Source organism: Pipistrellus hanaki (assembly GCF_964339955.1).
Source record: "Pipistrellus hanaki genome assembly, chromosome: 7".
In the NCBI taxonomy this organism is placed as follows: Eukaryota; Metazoa; Chordata; class Mammalia; order Chiroptera; family Vespertilionidae; genus Pipistrellus; species Pipistrellus hanaki.
The window spans coordinates 9,180,198-9,201,163 of NC_140509.1; the positions used below are offsets into that span (position 1 = coordinate 9,180,198).

At 43.7% G+C, this 20,966-nt stretch overlaps 1 protein-coding gene across 1 annotated transcript in view; it reads left to right on the forward strand.

The window, feature by feature from the left end:
* DNAH8 (dynein axonemal heavy chain 8) overlaps positions 1 to 20,966 on the forward strand; it is a 255,491-nt gene that overhangs the window by 105,802 nt on the left and 128,723 nt on the right. Inside the window, exons 38-48 of the mRNA XM_084889523.1 lie at positions 403 to 627; positions 3,826 to 3,998; positions 5,333 to 5,511; positions 11,368 to 11,555; positions 14,262 to 14,348; positions 14,441 to 14,548; positions 15,416 to 15,550; positions 16,943 to 17,104; positions 18,901 to 19,147; positions 19,270 to 19,511; positions 19,601 to 19,741. Coding sequence (XP_084745649.1) covers positions 403 to 627; positions 3,826 to 3,998; positions 5,333 to 5,511; positions 11,368 to 11,555; positions 14,262 to 14,348; positions 14,441 to 14,548; positions 15,416 to 15,550; positions 16,943 to 17,104; positions 18,901 to 19,147; positions 19,270 to 19,511; positions 19,601 to 19,741 — 1,887 coding nt within the window. The remainder of the gene's footprint in view (positions 1 to 402; positions 628 to 3,825; positions 3,999 to 5,332; positions 5,512 to 11,367; positions 11,556 to 14,261; positions 14,349 to 14,440; positions 14,549 to 15,415; positions 15,551 to 16,942; positions 17,105 to 18,900; positions 19,148 to 19,269; positions 19,512 to 19,600; positions 19,742 to 20,966) is intronic.

Below are 20,966 nucleotides of genomic sequence, written 5' to 3' on the forward strand. Positions count from 1 at the left end.
GGGTGAGGGATAGCTGATCAGTTTGACTCCCTTTTCTGGGGCAGAAATTGTAGGCGAAGTGACATTCTCTCACAGTTTCCTTAGCTTCATCAGGAGACAAAGACAGCCTTCTCGAACCTGTCTCACTTTGTCTCTTGCTCCTTTAGATAAGTATGTAGACAGAGAAGTAGATGTAGCTAATGGTATGGATATTAAAAGGAGTGGAGGTCAAGCAAGGAGGTAAGCAGTTGCAAAGAGACCTACGGAAAACTATTTCTGGAAGTAGAGAATAGCATGTCCCTTTTTTTTTTTTTAGTTTAAAATGAGTAAAACCCTGTTTGCCTTCATGTGAGTAAGTGACCACCAAATTTCACTGTAGGGTGTGTTTTAAATAGTTGGCTTATTTGTCTGCTGGATTTGTAGGTTGGGCTTCTGGGACTTCAGATGCTGTGGACACATGATTCAGAAGAGGCTCTACATAATGCGAAAGATGACAGGAAAATCATGCAAATAACCAACCAGAAATTTTTGGATATTTTAAATGTTCTAATTAGCCAGACAACACATGACTTAAGCAAGTTTGAAAGAGTGAAATTTGAAACTCTAATTACTATCCATGTGCATCAGAGAGATATTTTTGATGACTTGGTAAAGTATTCTTTTTTTCTCAATTTTGAGTAATTTAGTGTATTAGTTAATAATTTAGTGCTCCTAATAATGAAAAATTATTATATGAACTTATATGAACCTTCTATCTACCTGACCCTTTTCCACAACTGGTATGTGTGTGTATGTACCATGTCTACAAATATCTATATTTGGTGATATAAACAACTATATATGCATATTCACATATGCCATTCTGAAAGTCTGGAACCAATTGATGTGATGTGAACTAATTATTTCATTTAACCAAATAACAGAGTCATAATACAATTTTGATGAGATTAGTCATGAGTTATGATGGGCTAATGGGGAAGGAGTCAAATAGAATCAAGCATCAGAGAACTCTCATGGGTATTTGTCCAACTGATGGTGTTCAGCAGGGCATCATGGGCTTGGTGTGGCCAAGGTTTTGTAGGGCAGGAGTAAGAGGAGTAGTATTTGAATTACCTTTAGATAGCACTCTTAGTAACCAACAGTCTTGAGCAAGACTAAGTTGTCCTAAAGCAGTGGTTATCTGTTATAAGGATGGGGCCCCAGGAGATTTTGATAAACCAACATTTAACTCTCTTTGTCTTTAACTAATATTGTGTGTGTTTATTTGATTCATTTTAAAGGCACCTCTTTCCTTTATTAGAGACACATAATTCATGCAACTTTGGACCTTTTTTAAAGAATATGATCACAGGCATTCTATTTCAAACTTATATCAGAAATTCTGGTCAGATAAGTTATATAATTGAAAATTGAAGGACCTGCAGTCTATTTATTCCCCTGGAATGTAGATCTCTTCTCAAAGTATTGTATGCCAACCAGTTGCATTGCCATTTCCCGGGAGCTTGTTAGAAAAGCAGGATCTCCAGCCTCTCTCCCCCTTCCCACCCCCGACCCTTGCCACTCCTTCAACTCATGTCCTGAATCAGAATCTACATTTCAACAAGATTCCCAGGTTGTTCATATGTGTATGAACACTGGTGTAGAATTGATCTCTGGATCAAACTAATTATCAAGCATACTTAGACCATATTTCTTTGGTCTTCTACAAATTTGCTTTCACTGAATTGCAGTTTCCCTTATGCTAGTACTTTGCCTTTCACTGAAACCCACCTCCAGAAATTCCTGGCTAAGAGCATACTATTGAGGCAGATGTCTGCATATTTCTCATTGATTCTTAAAGCTGAAGTCCCACAGAAGCCGTTTCTTTTAAATTTAAATGCTGAGCAAAGCATTACTTTCCATACAGAATGGGTTTTTAAAATCTATACAAATTAAAACCATGGAACTGTTTTCTTTTTGTTTTAATTACTATTGAACTCATGATCCACTTGCATCTCAACTAAAATGAGATTTCTTGGCCAGCATATTTGCATTTTATTTTTTCAGGTATAATGCTTAGAATAGCCTGTTATGCAGTAATAACTCAATAAAAATTGAGCTATTCTTTCTTCATCCTCTTTCATCGCCTCCTCACCATTTTAGTGGCTAACTGACTGCATCTCCATGGCTATGGGTCCTGGGTCAGAGAGCCGAGACCCTGGGGGTTATGTTACCTCAAAGTAGCTCTTTTAAGGTGACAAATACAAACTGTGCTTTAGTAGGGAAGACAGAATTCTTACCTGGAAGAGAGGCAATGTCATGAACTATGAAACAATACAATAATGAAAAGCAAGCTTGTCGATAGCGTGGAGACTTGTTTAGACAGAGATCTGAACACTGTCACCTGAAGGACCTGAGTGGGCCACTGGGATTGAGAGCCACGAAGGGGCCATTTGCCACTTTCCCATGCTGATTTGCCTCCACGAACAGGGCTAGAGTTTCTCTAAGTTTGCCAGTGGAGTCATAAACACCTCAGAATGTGGTTGTGGGGGGTTGTTGTTCCTAAACATGCTTTCCTGGTTTCTACCTCTTGCATCCCTGGTGCTGGGAGCCTGGCATTGCTTGCCCCACAGGTCTACACTGGTGCCTGGCAGGCTGATGGGTTTGGCCAGAGTGCTGGTGCAGGAAGGCGTGTGTGCACACATGAGCATCTCCTGCTTAGTCCCTTCAGTGGCTTCCCATTGCCGCGAGAGCAATGCCCTGCCCTCTCCTCATGCCCCATGAAGCCCCAACTCTTACTCCTCTGTCCAGAGTCCTGAATGCCTCAGCTGTTGTGAACTTCTTTCAGTTTCTTTTTCTGTTATTTATTTATTTATTTATTTATTTATTTATTTATTTATTTATTTATTTATTTAAATATTTTTAAATGATTTCAGAGAGGGAAAGGGTGAGGGAGATAGAAACAACAATGATGAGAGGAAATTATAGGTCGGCGGACTCTTGCACACCCCCTCGTGGGGATCGAGCCCACAACTTGGGCATGTGCCCTGATTGGGAATTGAGCCACAACTTCCTGATTTATAGTTTGATGCTCAACCATGAGCCATGCTGTCCAGGCTCTTTCAGTTTCTTGAACTGCCAACCAGATCTTCTAGGCCTTTGCCTAAAGCATTTTGCCCTCCCACACCTCCATCACCCACACCTTTTGTTTATTTCCCTGACTAATTCCTACTATTTATTCAGGTGTTAGATTTGTTTGTTTTGTTTTTTGTTAATCCTCATCCGAGGATATTTTTTCTCCATTGATTTTTAGGAAGTGTGGAAGAGAGAGGAAAAGACAGAGAGAAACATTAATGTGAGAGAAACACATCAATTGGTTGCTTCCAACACAAGCCCTCATCAGGGCCCCGGGCCAGGGAGGAGCCTGCAACCAAGGTATGTGCCCTTGATCAGAATTGAACCTGGGACCCTTTGGTCCATAGGCGGTTTGGCTCTATTCACTGAGCCAAACTGGCTAGGGCCAGGTGTTAGTTTTGAAGGTTTTTTTCTTCTTCTTTTCATTTGAGTACGCCCCTCAGACACCTGACAGTAGGTTAGGTCCTCTTGTGAGTTATTTTCAGAAACCCTGAATTTCTTTTTATACTTTATCACAATTACTTATTTATCTGTTTGTCTTTTGTCCTTTTCTGTAAGCCTATGTGTATCTCTGTTTACCCAGCATGGTGTCAGGTCCAAGGAGGGATTCAATAAATATACTTTAAATGAAAGAGAATCTGTTCATGAATGAGCGAATAAAGACTGCCCATATGCTGTGGTTTATGCTATTGCAATTCAGTATGCAATGTCTTTGTATTTCATATTTTTAAGGTAAAAATGCACATCAAATCAGCAACTGATTTTGAATGGCTAAAACAGAGTAGATTTTATTTTAAAGAAGATTTGGATCAGACTGTAGTGTCTATTACAGATGTTGACTTTATTTACCAAAATGAATTTCTGGGATGCACCGATCGACTTGTTATCACTCCGTTAACGGATAGGTAGGAAACTTAGTTTTGTAATTGCATTTTGTAATTGAGTAATGTGCCTAAAATCGCTTTTAAATTGTATTTGGAATATTTTAAAAAGCTTATTGCTGTCGTGTTAGGTCTATGCTAGCGCATCAAAGTCAGTCCAGCACTGAAATAACCAGAGTTGTTACTTATACATGTACATTACATTTTAATGAAGTAGAAACAGATGAAAGAATAAAAGCAAGCTGGAATGTTGGCTATGAGTAATTAGTTACAAGCTTTAGGCTGCAAGATGGAAACCTATCTCCAGGACCATCAAGGGAGTCATGAGAATTACAAAGAAGGAAGGGTCCTTGGAGATTATCTCATTTAGATCCTGGTTTTTCAAGTTGTGGACACTGAAACCTTAAGTGGCGTTTCTCGGCCAGGTCTGAATGGTCAGTTAATGGCAGATCCCCTCGCAGTCTTTTCCGTGGATGACACTAGGCAAGAACTGGGACTTTTTCATCTTTATCTACTCACAACAGCTCAATACGTTGTGCACAAGTAGACACTCAATAAATATTTGTAGAATTGACTTAAGTTTAGCAACAAGACAATGAATTCTGCCCTTATTTTACATAGCACTGCCTCCAGGTAAAAATGTAACATTTAAATTCTGGATTCATCCAACTTCCCTTTGTGTGCCCAATGCCCCTGCCCCATACATTTGTCAACGTGTGTTCTCTTCCATGGATGTGTACACGTGAAGCTTCATGGGTCACGAAGTTTTAGTGAGTTTTACCTGCAGGTAAAACACATGTCACTGAAGCTGGGTCACAGATCCAAGGAGGTTCATTAGATTATTCCTTATGCTTATCTAAATGAATGAGACTTTTCGTAATAAAACCATTTGCAGTGGTGTGCTGGGGTTGGCTCGTGCCAGCTTGTTGTGGAGTTGAGAAGTTTGTCCCGAGAAACGTTTGCAGTCCCTCACGGCCTCACAGCTCGTTTGGTTGCCTGTCTCTTAGGGATGCTGCTCACATTCTAAAGTAACAGGTCACCCCAGCTGGTTTGGCTCAATGGATAGAGCGTCAGCCTGTGGACTGAAGGGTCCCAGGTTCGATGCCAGTCAAGGGCACATGCCTGGGTTGCGGGCTCAATCCCCAGTAGGGGGCGTGCAGGAAGCAGCCAATCAATGAATCTCTCATCATTGATGTCTCTATCTCTTTCTTCCTCTCCTTCCTCTCTAAAATCAATAAAATATATTAAAAAAAAAAAATAAAGTAGCAGGTCCATAACAATGGCATTGTACTTTTCCTTGCGCTGGGGTGTCTCATGTTGTCCGTACTCACCATGCTTTCTCCGACTGATGCCTGCAGGTGCTACATCACGTTGGCACAGGCTTTGGGAATGAACATGGGAGGTGCCCCGGCAGGACCTGCGGGCACTGGCAAAACGGAGACCACGAAGGACATGGGACGCTGTTTGGGCAAATACGTGGTCGTGTTCAACTGCTCAGATCAGATGGACTTCAGGGGCCTCGGCAGGATTTTTAAAGGCAAGTGTCAAACACGGACACTCTTTGTTGTGGTTTTATTTTTATTGCACTTCAGTGTAATCTTCTGATACCTAAAGTATGTTTTCCCACATAACCAAAATTAGTATAAGTTGATGCATATGACAGTGCCATGTTTTACGGTCAGAAATGGCTGATATCATCTGTTTCCCTGGCTCAATTTTATTGCCATGAGTTGAATGTGTGGTGGATTATGAAAATGGAGCCCATTTATGACTGCCTGGAACGATGGTGGAGGAGATAAGATGAAGGTTACAAAACACATGTGGTTTCCCTTCCAGCATTAAATCCCACTGAAATGATTGATTTCTTTTCAAAAGCATAGCCACACTGGAAGACAAGGAGGAGGGCCATTTGCAGATGGGAAATTCTGAGAAAATCCTGGAAGATAGGTAGGCGGTGGTTTCGGATAGACAAGGAGAAGAGGTTAGAGAGCACGCCCATCTTAGAACTCAGTGCCTGGCCGCCCTCCCCTTTCTACCTACATGCGTTCTCTTTAAGTACTACCTATGTGATCGAATGGGTATCTCTAGCTTGGACTTCCTGAAGTTTCAGGTCTGTATATACAGCTGATATCTACTGATTGACATCTCCACTGAAATGGCTAGTAGGTCTAGCATGTGATCTTCCTTCCCCCCCACCTACTCCATCCTCAGCCTTTCCCATCCCACCGAGTAGCCATGTCATTCTTCCAGGTGCTCGATGAAAAATCTTAGACTTATCCTTTGCTGCTCTTTCTCTCATACTCATATCCAGCCTGTCAGCACACGCTGTGACCTTCGGAATGCACCCCAAATCTGAGCACCTCTGATCCCCAGTGCTGTCAGCAAGCCAGTCGTCACCCTTCACCTGTGCCGCTCCAATAAGCCTCCCAATGGGCTCTCCGTGCTTACCTCAGAGCAGCGCCACGGCAACCCTTTGGCATGGAAGTCAGGTCACGGCCCTCTTCTGCTGACAGCTGCCCCGAGGCTTCCCTCTGAGGAAAAGCCAATCCCCTCCTGTGGTCCTGGCTTGTCTCACAGTCACTCTTGCCCCTCCCCATTGTATTGGTCTGACCTTCTGACCCTTCTCCTAATACTCACTGCTCCCCTTACTCTCCTTCCTGTAGCTATATTGACCTTTCTGGTGTTTCTCAAACATTCAAAGCAGACTCCAGCCTCAGGTTCCTTGCTCTTGTTCCTTAGGTTCTTCCGCTAGATACTCCCCACATGGCTCATCTGATAAAGGGAGTCCACAGCAAACATCATCGGCTGAAAGCATCCTTTCTGAGAGGAGGTGTAAGACAAAGACTCCTTATTGTTTGTTCTAGTCATCACTGTACTTCAGATCCTACCCAATGCAGTAAGAAACAACAACAAAAATACAAAGATTGGAAAGAAAGAAATGCACAATTTTATTATTCACAAGTGATAGGGCACACTTTTTTTAAAAAAATTCAACAAGATCTATAGAAAAATAGAATTTAGCAAATTTTCTAGACTGTAAAATCAACACAAAATAAATTTTATTTTTATAAACCGCCAAAAACAGGTAGAAAATGAAAACTTCAGAAAGATATCACTTAGAATGTAATTTCAAGAGTGTGGTATTGGTGCAGGATTGATGACTGGACCAATGGAATATAATAGAAAATGAAAAAAATAGGCCAAGGACACTTGACAGGTGGCACAGTATTACCGTAAATCAGTGATGGAGAGACAGACTTTACAATAAATTGTTCTGGGACAGCAGTTGATCAATATTTAACAAAGGAGATTGGGTCCCTACATATATAAAAATTGGATGCCTAAACCATACACTGTATACCACTCAGTTCTGGGAATCAAACATCTAAATGTGGGAGGCAAAATTGTATGGGTTTTTAGAAAGTAATAAGGAAAATATCTTTTTTTTTTTTTTTTTTTTTTTTTTTTTTTTTTTTTTTTTAGAATAGAAAGGGATTTTTAATATAAGAGTCACAAACCATAGAGAAAATATTTGATACATTCCCTACCCTGAGTAAAAAAAAAAAAAATCTCTTCATCAGTGAGTACAAAAAAAAAAAAAAAGAGAGAGAGAGAGAGAGAGAGAGAGAGAGAGAGAGAGAGAGAGAGGGAGAGAGTCATGCCTGAAATTTGGAAATGGCATTAGCAACATATATTACCTACAAAGGATTGGTATCCCAAACACATGAGCAATGCATATGATATGATTCAGTGAGAAAGAGATAATTCAATGGAAAAATGAAGAAAAGTCTTAAACAGACATTACCCAAGTGAAGCAAACCAGATGACCAGCAAAGAATTGCACACTGTAAGAGGATTCCATTTTGTACACACCAGATTAAGAACATTTTAAGTGTGACTTTTTATTAAAAAAAACATTTTTTATTTCAGAGAGGGAGGGAGAGGTAGAGAGAGCCAGAAACATCAATGATGAGAGAGAATCATTGATTGGCTGCCTCTTTCATGCCCCACACTGGGGATCAAGCCTGCAACCCGGGCATGTGCCCTTGACTATAATCAAACCAATCTTCAGTTTGCAGGTGATGCTCTATCCACTGAGCTAAACCAGCTGGAACAGTGTGACTTTTTTTTTTTTTTTTTTCCATTGGCAAGGTGTTGAGCCGTAGAAACAGCCACCCACTGCTGGTGGCAGTGTAAACCTTTTTTAGAACAAAAAAAGCTTACATGTGTATTGTCAGACTCCCACCTGCTGATATCAGCTCAGGTAAACTGCACTTATGCACTGGGAGCCTGTGTGTAAATGCTCATGGCAGCATTGTTTATACAGCAAACACCTGGCGATAACTCGAGTGTCCTCTCTGGTGGGCTGGACACACTGATACATAGATTGTGGACATAAGATTTATATATCATATGCATAACAATGCTCGGTAGTGGTAAAAACGAGTAACTACAGCACGATGCATTGATGTAGAGCAGTCTCACAGTTTAGAGCACATGTGTCAAACACAAGGCCCCCGGGCCAAATCCAGCCCGCCAGGCCTTGCAATGTGGCCCGCACCGCGCTGTCATCACTGCACTCCGCTGTCAGTTTATGACATTGTCAGTTTATGACTGTTCAGTAAACCATTCGGCCCGCGATTTAGGCTGGATTTTAGATTTTGGCCCCTTCTCTGATTGAGTTCGACACCCCTAGTTTAGAGGGAAAGAAGCAAGTCTCACAAAAACCCGAAAAGCTGGTTAAATTTATTTAAAATTTAAAAGTAGGTAAAACCAAAGGTATGTATTACATAGATGTACATGCAGATATAGATAGTAAGAAAATAGTCTGGCCAGTGTTGCTCAGTGGTTGAGCATTGAGCTATGCACCAGGAGGTCACTGGTCTGGTCCAATTCCTGGTGAGGACACATGCTAGGTGCAGGCTCCATCTCCAGTAGGGGGTGTGCAGGAGGCAGGTGACCAATGATTCTCTCATCGATGTTTCTATCGCTTTCTCTCTCCCTCTCTCTTCCCCCCTCTCTAAAATCAATACAAACATATTTTTAAAAGCATGAGAATGTATATGTCTCCTCTGGGAGGGAAGAAGGATGATGCCATTGGGAAGAAGTACACTGGGCCTTCCCTGAATTGAACGTTATGCGTTCATTCATCCAGCCCTTCCTTCCAGTGGGATGTGAGCAACAGCTCCATAACAGATAGCATGAGATGGCACCCCTAGCTCAGGAGGATATGAACAGCATCAGCTAGCTAGATGAATAGACACACATATAAACTTTGAGCATGTGAAATACATATTGTTCATGAATACATGCATAAGAGCAATAGCTTAAAAGCGTGCATAGGAATCATTGGTGTCAAATTCAGGGTAGAAGGTGGGAGTGTGGATTCAAGAGGGATATACATGGACTTGAACAGCAGTTTTAACATTATTCTAAAGCATAAAGTTTGAAACAAATTGTTAGGAGTTGACAGGTGGGTACATGGGTATTCATTATATTATTCTTTTTAGTTGCCTGTCTGTCAAACATTTTTGAACTCGGAGAATAATTTTCTAATCAAAGAGAAGGGTTCTTCTGTGGATCACTCCCAGCTTGAGGTTGGGGACGGTTGGGAGAAGCGAGGTAAACCCCACGATCCCGAAATGAGAGCAGAAGGCAAAGAAAAGGCAGGTTTCCTCCTCACAAAAGCTGTAGCACAGCTATCTGAGGTGGGAATCCTGACAAAGGCTAACCCCAGAGGTGGGCTCTAGACAGGCAAGCAGTGTCCCAGGCCAGACAGACGGCCGGCCCCAGCCCCAGAGAGCAAGCCCTCTTATGGCTCCATCCCTCCCCTCAAATCACGGAGGCAGGCATGCATCCCGCAGACAGGAATTTGCATTCGGGAAGAGGAAAACAACTTATGCAGAGATAACAAAGTCTCATAAAATATTTGAAGGAATTGGGGACGCATCCAAAACAGCGGAGACCTACTGACCAGTAAACTGTTCAACAGAGAAAACAGAAGAAAATTCAAAAGTAAATGAAGTTAATAGCTTAGAGAGATTCAAGAATGTATCACATGTAGCCAATTAAAAAAACAGGCTACTATGAAAACATAACAACTGGAAAGTTTGGATATTGAAAAAAATCTCTCTTGAATTGGAATATGTGGCCAAGAGAATACACTGCAAAAAGAAATGGGAAATTTAAAAACAAAAAACAAAAAACAAAACCCTTAAGGGTCATAGGAGTAGTGAAACCAGACAACCAATGGGTCCGGGCTGCCTGTCACCACTTGGGCCAATTCAGCAGAGACGGGGTTGAATCATAGATGAACGTTTATTCCGATAATGTGGGCAGCATGGGAGAGCAGTAGGTCATCCACAACATTCTGCTCTGCCTCCCCCCATAGACCAGCTGCTTGTACAGGCAGGACAAGGGTTCCATGGGGAGTAGGGATTGCAAGCATTGGAAGCAGGCTGTGCCGGCTGAGGGGGGACTCCATTGTCTGGGCAACAAGGTTGTTCATCTTTCCGTGATAACAGGCAGTTCTTGAATGAGAATGGACGAATTCCAAGGTTGACTCCCAGGTCCAAAGTTGACTCTCAGGCCCTGGTGGGGGAGAGAGGGACGGTACAACTTCCAGCCAGTTTAGAATGTCCCTTCTTTAACCAGAACAAGGCAATCACGGTTCACAGAGCATGGCTAATATTTCTCATAACCATAGCTAGTCCCCAATATTCTTTTTTTTTTTTTTTTGCCCCTAACAGTAGCTATCCAAGTTCCAACATCCGTGAAATGGAAATTCCCAAAGGAGAGAGAAGAAAAACTAGAGGGGGAGGGCGTAGTAATAAAAGAAAAGAAGAGCATTCCGTACAGGTAAAGATAATGAAGGTTTTCATCCTTAGAGATCAGACAGGAGCAATGTTTCCAATATCCATCCAGGTCTTTCTTTGTGCTGGATTTTGTAAGCAATAAATAGAAATCCCTTCGGCCATTCTCTGTCCTCCTCAGCCTCCAGATACTGCTCTCATTTTAACAAGAAGGGAACGGAGCGATCTGGCTCTGGCATTCCTTATTGGTCAGCTTCCTCAAACAGTGCGGCTTCTTCCACCCCCATCCCCACCGGAGGTGACACTTCCAGACCGAATCCAATCTCAGCACCCTCAGCATCCCCGGCTGCAGCGGCGCGTCTGCTCTTTCATTTTGGCAGTGAACTGTTTTCATTGTCTTGGTGCTGATGTACAAACAATGGAACTTCTGAATATGACTGGAATTCAATACGTCTTTCTAAACAGCAGATATGAAACTTGATATAACTTGTATTTCAGCCTTTAATTGTTTGCGAGCACTTTGGAGAGATGATTGCTATTAAGAAGTAAAACTTTTCAAATCAACTTGTTTTTCACACCAGGTCTTGCACAGTCAGGTTCCTGGGGCTGCTTTGATGAGTTTAACAGAATTGAATTGCCCGTCTTATCGGTGGCAGCCCAACAAATTTATATTATTTTGACGGCAAGAAAAGAGAGAAAAAAACAGTTCATTTTTTCTGATGGTGATTGTGTTGACTTAAACCCAGAATTTGGAATCTTCTTAACAATGGTGAGAACTGGGATTTTAAATGCAATTTGGTTGGTTTAACTGCTATGGACTTAAGTAAAACAAAACATCTACTCATGGGTAAATGACTGACTATCCAGGGCTCAGGAGCTACTCTTTCCTATCATAGGATTTTTTTGAGTAGTAAAAATAGACAAGACAGAAGATAAAATTGTAATAGGTTTATGATAATAATAGCTACTGTTTATTGAGCACTTATTATGTGTAAGGCAGTGGGCTAAATACTTTATGTATTGTATCAGACAGGCCAGCTATAGTAACAATGACCAAATCTTAGTGGCTGAAAACATCAAAGATTTGTTTCTCCCTGCTGCTGGGACTGGGTGGAGAGGGCAGGCCTGCTTTACAAGTCCCTGCTCCAGAACTGTGTCAGTCTTTGCTGGTGGCTGTAGCAAAGGAAAAGCAGAACATAAAGAATTATGCTCTGGCTCTCAGAGTTTCTGTCCAGAAGTGACACAAGGTACAGCCATTAGTTCAAGCAATTTTTTTTAATACTATTTATTTATTTATTTACTTTTAATATATTTTATTGATATTTTACAGAGAGAGATAGAGAGCTAGAAATGTCGATGAGAGAGAAACATTAACCAGCTGCCTCTTGCACACCCCCTACTGGGGATGTGCCCGCAACCAAGGTACATGCCCTTGACCGGAATCGAACTTGGGACCTTTCAGTCCGCAGACTGATGCTCTACCACTGAGCCAAACCGGTTTCGGCTAGTTCAAGCAATTTACATGGCAGTGTAGGTCATGTGTTGCATTTTGTATGGTGCATATTTTATAACGGAGGTACCTGAGGCAGAAATTTAAAAACTAGCTCAGGTCACAGAGCCAGTTAGAGAAAGGTGTTATTGTCTGACATCGTTCTCACTACTTATTCTCAACGCTTGGTTTTCTCTGAAACGTAATAAAAGATCCTGGGAATGACTTAAAATTTCCAAAATAATTCCTATACCAAGGAATTGTGGAAGTTCATTAACCATGTGTTTGAGGGCGGGGCTTTGAGATACTGTTGTGCAGATAGAAAACCAAAGACTTGAATAGATTCTTTTTATGAATTGGAGAAGTGAAGTTAATGTTGAACCAGTTTTACTTAATGTGTTCATATGTAAGTTTTTCATCCCGTTATCTCTGAGTTGCAAGATAATGCAAAGTACTCTGAGTTTGAAGTGTCCTAGTGGATCAATCAGAGGAATCAAAACAAAGAAAGTTTCTGATAAGTTTCATGGTAAGCTGATATCCAGGAAAGCAGTTAATAATAATCCTGAAGTGATCAGTTATAACTAAGACAATGGGCTGAAGAAATTCCCTCAGTGTGATAACTGTGGCATAGAATAATTTAAAAGTTTAATATTATCCCTGGATTGAGAATATTAATTAGATGCTAGGTTAGGCTGTGAATAGCTGAGACATGAAAAACAGTGACGGCACGTAAGGAGTTATTATCTTAAGATTTAAGATACTCCATCCTGGTTTCCAACTTCTAGGTCACCTTGTGACTTAAGACGTTACTGAAGCATCTCTGTTTTGTTGCAGTCAGTTGATTGAATTAACTCCCTTCAGGCAACAAGGTTATTTCATATAGTGTGTCCCTTTGGGTCTCACGGTGTAGAATTTAATCTCACACCAGCTGCAAGGCAGGCTGGGAAACATAGTTTTTTATCTGGGTAGTGACGCTCCTAACTGGCAACTGGGCTTGTGTGACTGAGGACAGAGAAAGCAGAAGTATTGGTAGGCAACCAACAATCTCTGTATCCTGCCTCAGCAAGGTATTTGGCTCATTGACAGCATCTGATAGTCAGAGAATGAGGGTTTCTTAGTGTACTTTCCCAAAATAATTTTATTTTTACTTAATTTTAATTAATTAACATGTAAATAGCCATACATGTGTACTGGTCACTATGTGGACAGTGCAGTGAGCTACAGATGTCCAAACGTGCATCAGGGACATTCTAGCTGGCGTGTCTGCATTGGAGGTAGAGCTGGACAAGATTACACCACCACATCCCTTCCAAGCCGAATCACCTGTGACTGTAGGTGATGAGAGTTATAGCCTACCCAATCATTTCTCATGAGATGAAATCTTAAATTATTACGCTTTGGACCCCTAACCTTACTCTTGGGACCTTGGGTCTGACCCATCCTCAACCTACAGCTACTCATGAGGCCTTAGCTTCCTCCCACCTCACACTGGCCTTTCGAGCATTTTCCCCTTCACCCCCATCTTTATTTCCCTTCGCCACCATGGGTTTCTTTAATGTTACTTTGTCTGCCAAAGAATTCTGTAATTCCGACTGAAAAGGATAATTAAAGAGAGGAAATAAAAATTAAGTAAACTCATCAGTTTGAAATCCTGCATTTTTTTTCTTATTTCAATAACATTTCAATAATAATTATCTAGGTATTTATTCGGTTTTCTTTTCTATTTTCTTAACCAATAAACAGATGCCTAATTTTTGCTCACAAGGTAATATGTGTGTCTGTGTTAGTATAATGAAACTGGAACTATGTCAAAGGGAGCTATGTGACAATGGTCCAATGCACATTTTTGAGAAAAGAGGGAGGTTTTATGAATCTAATATTTTTCTCAGTGCCACCTTAGGAACTGAATTAGGGATCTGAAATGTATTTGTATTCATGAAATAAAATTTATATCAACAATAAAAGTGAAATAATTTTAACTTTTAGAACCCTGGATATGCTGGGCGCCAGGAACTGCCCGAGAACTTAAAAATTCAGTTTAGAACTGTTGCTATGATGGTTCCTGATAGACAGGTATGCCTTGGGATTTAAAAACATAACATAATTTACATTTTTAATTGTTTTTCATGCACATTGTTTAAAATCTCACTGTATTAATTTTCCAGATCATTATGCGAGTTAAACTTGCAAGCTGTGGTTTCCTTGAAAATGTTATCTTGGCTCAAAAGTTTTATGTTCTTTACAAACTGTGTGAGGAACAACTTACTAAGCAGGTAACTTTGTCCATTTATTTTCCCCCTAATTACAGAACTTGATTTTTTACTTTGTAATTTTACCTTCATAAAATGCTAATCATTTAAAAAATCTCTTTGACTCTTTTCTAAAATAAAAATTTAATTACTTTGACCTGTTTGGTTATGTATTTTGAATACCTGTTTATTTTTGAATAATTATAAATTCAACAAAAATTGCCAAGAAATGTGCCAGGAGGTCCCATATATTCATTACCCTACTTCCTTCAAAGTTGGCATCTTCTACCCATAGTACAATAACAGACCCAGAAAATGGCCATAGGCAAAATCCAGAGTTTACTAAGGTTTCACCAGTTGATCATGTACTCAGTGTGTGTGTGTGTGTGTGTGTGTGTGTGTGTGTAGTTCTATCACATATGTAAGATTTGTATAATCACCACCACAATCAACATACAGAACTTCTATCACCACCAGGCCCCCCCATGCTGCCCCTTCATAGTCACAGCCTTCTCTTTCCCAAATCCCTGTCCCCTTGCAGCCACCGATCTTTTCTCTGCCTCTATAATTTTTTTCAGAAACATTATATAAATGGAGGCATATAGGACATAACCTGTTGGTTATGCATTTTAAGTATTTTGCCTCTCAGACGGCAATCAGGCTGTCTTATTCTCCACCGATGTTTAAAAGTGCGGACACTGTCATACAGCTTGACCTTCCTGATGGGAGGATCATTTTTCGGTGAAAGGACAAGTGGGAGAATTCAGCTTTGCAGCTCAGCCACTCCAAAACTCCAGTACCTGTGGATCAGAATGCCTGCTATATGTATGTGGTGGGTCTGCACTGAGAGCCTTTCAATTAGGTAATCTGTTCCCCTTCCTCCCATCTTAGGTTCACTATGACTTCGGGTTGAGGAATATCCTATCTGTATTGAGGACCCTTGGATCTCAGAAAAGAGCCAGACCGGAAGATAGTGAATTAAGCACCGTCATGAGAGGACTGAGAGATATGAACCTTTCAAAACTGGTATCTTTCTTCTCTGACTTCACTCCTATTTCAAGAATTTGGCCTGGTTTCTTTCTACTTGGGAGGGTGGCGGGGGTGGCTCATGTTAGGCTGTGAACATGAGTAATTGTAGTAACAGTGGGAGTGGGAGTTTTTTCCAGAAGGCAAAAACCTCATGGCCTGTTTGACCAGCGTGGGCTGGAAGGGCACCCCCTTGTCAGTTGGGTGCCCCAGAACAGGCCTCATCAGTGGGCCTCAGCCCCCCGGTTTCAGTCCAGTGCTTGACCATTATTCATAATGAAGCATATTCCATACATGGAAACCTGGTTCACAGGGAACCACGGGGCCTTTTGCACTGCCTGTCTATGCTTAGCTGATGTCAGCTATGTCTCCCCCCAAACATCAACACTGTTTCTGTTTTTCCGGAATGCATAGGAAACTTGCTGTGGGGATGACAACAGTTGTTACACTGCTTTCATTCTTGCCCCAGGACCAGGTTGTTCTGAATCGGCTGATGGAAAGGTTCACATGGTCTTTATTCAAAGACTCTCCCTGCTGCATGTAGTGCCCAGGCCCTGAGGGAACGAGGCTGAGGAAGAGTTGGTTCTCAAAGTTCACACTGCAGTTACAAAAACTAACACTGGTGTAGTTCCTTGCTATCACAGCCTTTTCAGGGGGTATTGTCTCATAGCCACTCTGTGGGACATGGATGGCCCAGGAGGGCATGGGACTGGGAGTCTGGAGAAGCCATCCGCAATCCCAGCCAGCTGAGAAGCTGGGACAAAAATCCACAAGACTCTCTGATGCCTAGTGCTCTGCTGCTTCCCTGGGATAATGGCATCCTTGAGACTCCTAGACAAGCATCCCAGAAAGCACCAGGGGCTCGCCAGAAAGTAAGGCGAGATCAGAAGTGGTCAACAGCTGTGAGTGGGGTGACAGGGCATTAAAGGTGTAGCTAAGAAGGATTCGACTCAGTCTACTCAAACCTGCCGCTTAGAAGTCAGAGCACTGATGCTGGTTTTCCAGCTGATGTTGGGTGAGCCAATTATGCATGGATATATCCTTATAGTAAAGAGATATTACTGTTCTATTTTCATGGGGGAGGGACTGTTAACGGCCTGTTTGAAGTTGGTGTGCATACCTGGCTGTGAGGAGCAAAGCATTCCTCTGACAGCACTGAGGGGAAGTCACCTTGGAGCAGGAGACGGTAGAGGACGCCAGATGCCGGGGTCCTTGGCTGCGGTGCTGCAGGTAGCGTGGCTGCCGTGGCGTGTTCGGGAGCGAGTCCCAGAGGTTACAGGTCTGGTGAGGAGAGGACTGACCTCTAGGCAGGACGTGATGGTGCTGTGTGCGTCCTGGCTGACCCGTGCCCGTCTGCTGACAGAAGGAGTAAGTTGCTCTCTGCCGTCGTAGGTGGATGAAGACGAGCCCCTGTTCCTCAGCTTAATCAACGACCTGTTCCCCGGGCTGCAGCTGGACAGTAACACTTACGTGGAACTGCAAGACGCCGTGGCCCGCCAGGTTCAGGCAGAAGGGCTGATAAACCACCCACCCTGGAATCTCAAACTTGTGCAGGTAAAGAGATTTTAATCCATTATCAATCATAATCCATCATCAGTGTAAGGAGAGGCACGTGTTGTTAAAGGTCAGCGTTTTAAGAGACAAACTCATGACACTAGTCTCACTTGATGTAAATGTTGAAACTCAATTAAAACACATCAATGCAGGGAGAGGCCTCGGGGGGGACATGTGGGTCCTAGCGGGATGGGATGGGCTGACCATCGTCACAGCATGCAGGTGCGTACACCTGGTGAGAGGGCTGGGCTGGGCCAGAATCGCAGGGGCAGTGGGGAGGGTGAATTCAGTTACACAAACTCAGGGAGGTGAATGGCCCAGGTCCAGGTCCAACCTGGCAGTATCGCCGGTGGCTGGGTGCCTCCCCGGGGCAGGAGCTGGAGGAGTCTGTCGGGTGAATCTGCGCCTGCTCTGTGTGGGCATGTGTTCACGCCCACACTGATGTCCAGTCTTCGTCTGCACTCCTGGCGTCTTTGTGTGTATCACCTGCACCCGCTGCGACAGCCACTTTGTCAGCAGCGGCACGGAGCTGTCGCGGTGGCGGGATTAAACCTCTCTGAGCTTCCTGCTTTGGGGGTATTTTCCAGGGGTTTTGGAATACGGAGGAGCTGAAATAGTGGGGAGCGTTAAAAACCGCATTTCAGAATTAAAACTCTTATTTTAATGTAGTGTTTCTGCCAGATTATAAGAAGTACAAGAAACAGACCCAGCTCTTGCAAGGAAATACTTAACATTTAAAAGTTTAAGTATTTGTTATCATCCAAGTATGGGAAACCATTTAAAACTCTTTTTAATTTCTGGGAGAACATAATGTTATGTCTGATGTGGATACAGTGTACTGACCACTGTTTTCGTTTTGTATATCAATAACATTACTCTTATGTGGGATGCTGTGGCCACTGCCTCAGTTGCTTTGGGCCTGTGGGCTAAGTAGTAATACATTTCTATTTGAGTTTTAGGAGAAGGCAAATTCTACCTCTGATCAGCTCTGGGACCTCTGACTTATTTTTATTAACAAAATAATGGACAGGACGTCGTCACAGACACTGTCCACTTTTTCGTATGTCGCCATTTTTGTGTAATTCTAGCTCATTCACCCACATTCTCCTCCCCCCTCTGGAGAACTGGAGGGGCAGGCGCAGCAAGCTGCAGTGCCAGGCCTGGGGTTTTGTCACCCCGTGCTGGGCTTCTCTCGTTCCTGTCCTGCTTTTCCTTCCCTCGTTCCCCCCTCAGTTTCTCCTCAGAGCACTCTCCGAGTAAATCACTGGCACAGGAACCCTCATCTCAAACCAAGCTTCAGGGAATCCAGCTGTGCCACTGGATCCTCTCAGGATGGGGTGTGTTGCTGCTTTCCACCATGAGGGGGCGATACCACCACGCTGCACGCCGAGAAAGTGAAAACATACACACACACACACACACAAAACAAAACAAAACAAAACAAAACAAAACAAACACAAAAAACTGCTCTATAGGTTTCAGCAAAACAAAATCACAAGGAATAAAATCACGAGGTTTGAGAAGCAGCATCTAGAGCCCGAATTAATTATTTCCAAAACGTAACTCAAATTCCACATTGTCACTGCTTCATCACATATTTTATACCGTGGTGCTAATTTACTTCCCACCTATAGTAAGATAAAACAAAACAAAACAACCCCAAAACATTTTTAAAAACCATGCACTCACTTTACTGGGGTGATTACTAAAGCGTCTTCAAGGCCAGCACTACTTGTGTGCGGCCAGGAGAGGCCCGCGGGCTGCCCGTCCCCCTGACCGCCCCTGTCCCTGCCCAGCTGTACGAGACGTCGCTGGTGCGCCACGGCCTGATGACCCTGGGGCCCAGCGGCTCGGGCAAGACCACGGTCATCACCATCCTGATGAAGGCGCAGACCGAGTGCGGCCGGCCCCACCGCGAGATGCGCATGAACCCCAAGGCCATCACCGCGCCGCAGATGTTTGGCAGACTGGACACGGCCACCAACGACTGGACGGACGGGATTTTTTCTACGCTGTGGAGGAAAACGCTAAAAGCCAAGAAAGGTACACGCAAAGCCAAGCCCCTTTGTGATCGATTCTCCCCTCCTCCCCCCCCTCCCCAAATGCCCCACCACCGGTGTGTGGGAACAGTTGTTAGCTTAATTTTCTGTTGCAATTCTTGGCAGGTGAGAACATTTTCCTGATCTTAGATGGCCCCGTGGATGCCATCTGGATCGAGAACCTGAACTCCGTGCTGGACGACAACAAGACGCTCACGCTGGCCAACGGGGATCGCATCCCCATGTCCCCCAACTGCAAGCTCCTGTTCGAGGTCCACAACATCGAGAACGCCTCGCCCGCCACGGTGTCCAGGATGGGCATGGTCTACATCAGCAGCTCCGCCCTCAGCTGGAAGCCCATTCTGCAGGTGGGTGGGCACCAGGAGGCCTGGGCGCCGCTGGGCTGTGCCCCCCGGCCTCCGGTTCCTAACCCGCGGCCCCCGCCCCTGTGCCCCAGGCCTGGCTGAAGAAGCGCACCGTGCAGGAGGCCGCTGTGTTCCAGAGTCTGTACGATAAGATATTTGAAGATGCGTATACATACATGAAACTGACCCTCAACCCCAAAATGCAGCTCCTAGAGTGCAACTACATCGTGCAAGTATGTTTTTCTATTTTTGTATATTTTTTGTTTATTAGATTGGAGGTTCTTTTTCCTACTCGGTTGTAGTGCAGAGGCATCTGAAATAGGACCGGTGTGAGTCCACGGACATGCTTTTATCCTGTGGCTGAGAGGGCTCCGCAAAGTCGCGTTCCTGCTGCAGCCTCGGCAATGCCCTCACTGCCCTCTCTCCGTTACTCTCACTTCCCAGGGGGAGGTGGTTGGGGGCGTGGGAGAGGAATGAACTCTCTTTCCCATCGTCAAGCTTGGTGACCTTCCCAGAAAGTGTGTCCCATAAGGGGAGTGGACAGATAAATAAAGCTCGCGGCTCTACAGGAGAATTGGGAAGGAGCTGCTGGCAATCGGGAAAGCCCGGATGCCGTCTTGGCTGAGCAGGCTTAGCAGATAGCAGATAGGGGGACTTGGGGACAATTCTCCAGGCAGTTTTTAATAAATTCCCCCCCACCCCCACCCCTGTGTTCAGTTTTCCTTATTAGTCTTTAGGGGGGAAAAAAGAATTAAGCATAGACTTTTAAGGGATCCCCTGATTCTAGTCCACAGGTGATCCTCCCTTACCCATTCCAGTGTGTGATTCTTAGTGCGAGGAGCGTCCGTCAGCAAGGGAAGGTAGGTTAGAGAGAATATGTAAGGCCAAAATAAATATTTAGGAATTACTTTAAAACGCATGACAGAAGTGGAGATATTTTGTTTTTGTAAAATATTTCCTGTAGATCTATTTCTTTCTGAAGCCGAAGGGCGGTGGGCACACATTTTTAAAGGAGCAGCTAGTACACACGCACAATGCTCTGTCTCAGCCGCTCAGCTCTGCTGCTGCACTGCAAAAGCAGCCCGACACTGCACATGCATGGACGTGCCTGGGTTTCAGTGAGACTTTACTTGCCCGCCAGGTGGCTGGCTGCTGGGCCCACGGGTTGCGGAGCCCTGCAAAATGTGAAAGAAAGAAAATCTTTGGTCTAGAAACTTGCAGCAACCAAACTTTAGAACCAGAAACTAGAAAACAGCCAGTGTAGGCTTCCCGAGTTTCAGGTCAGGAAGCGGGACCTCAGGTGAGAGCCCTGAGCTGGGAGTAGGAACCTCAGTGCCCGCAGGCCACGCGGCCTGAGGCAGGGCCGCTTTCCCTCTGCCTGCTGGTGGCTGCTGGGCAGTGACCCAGCACTAGGTGGACACACATTTGTTTTCTCGTCCCCTTCTTCTAAATGTAGTA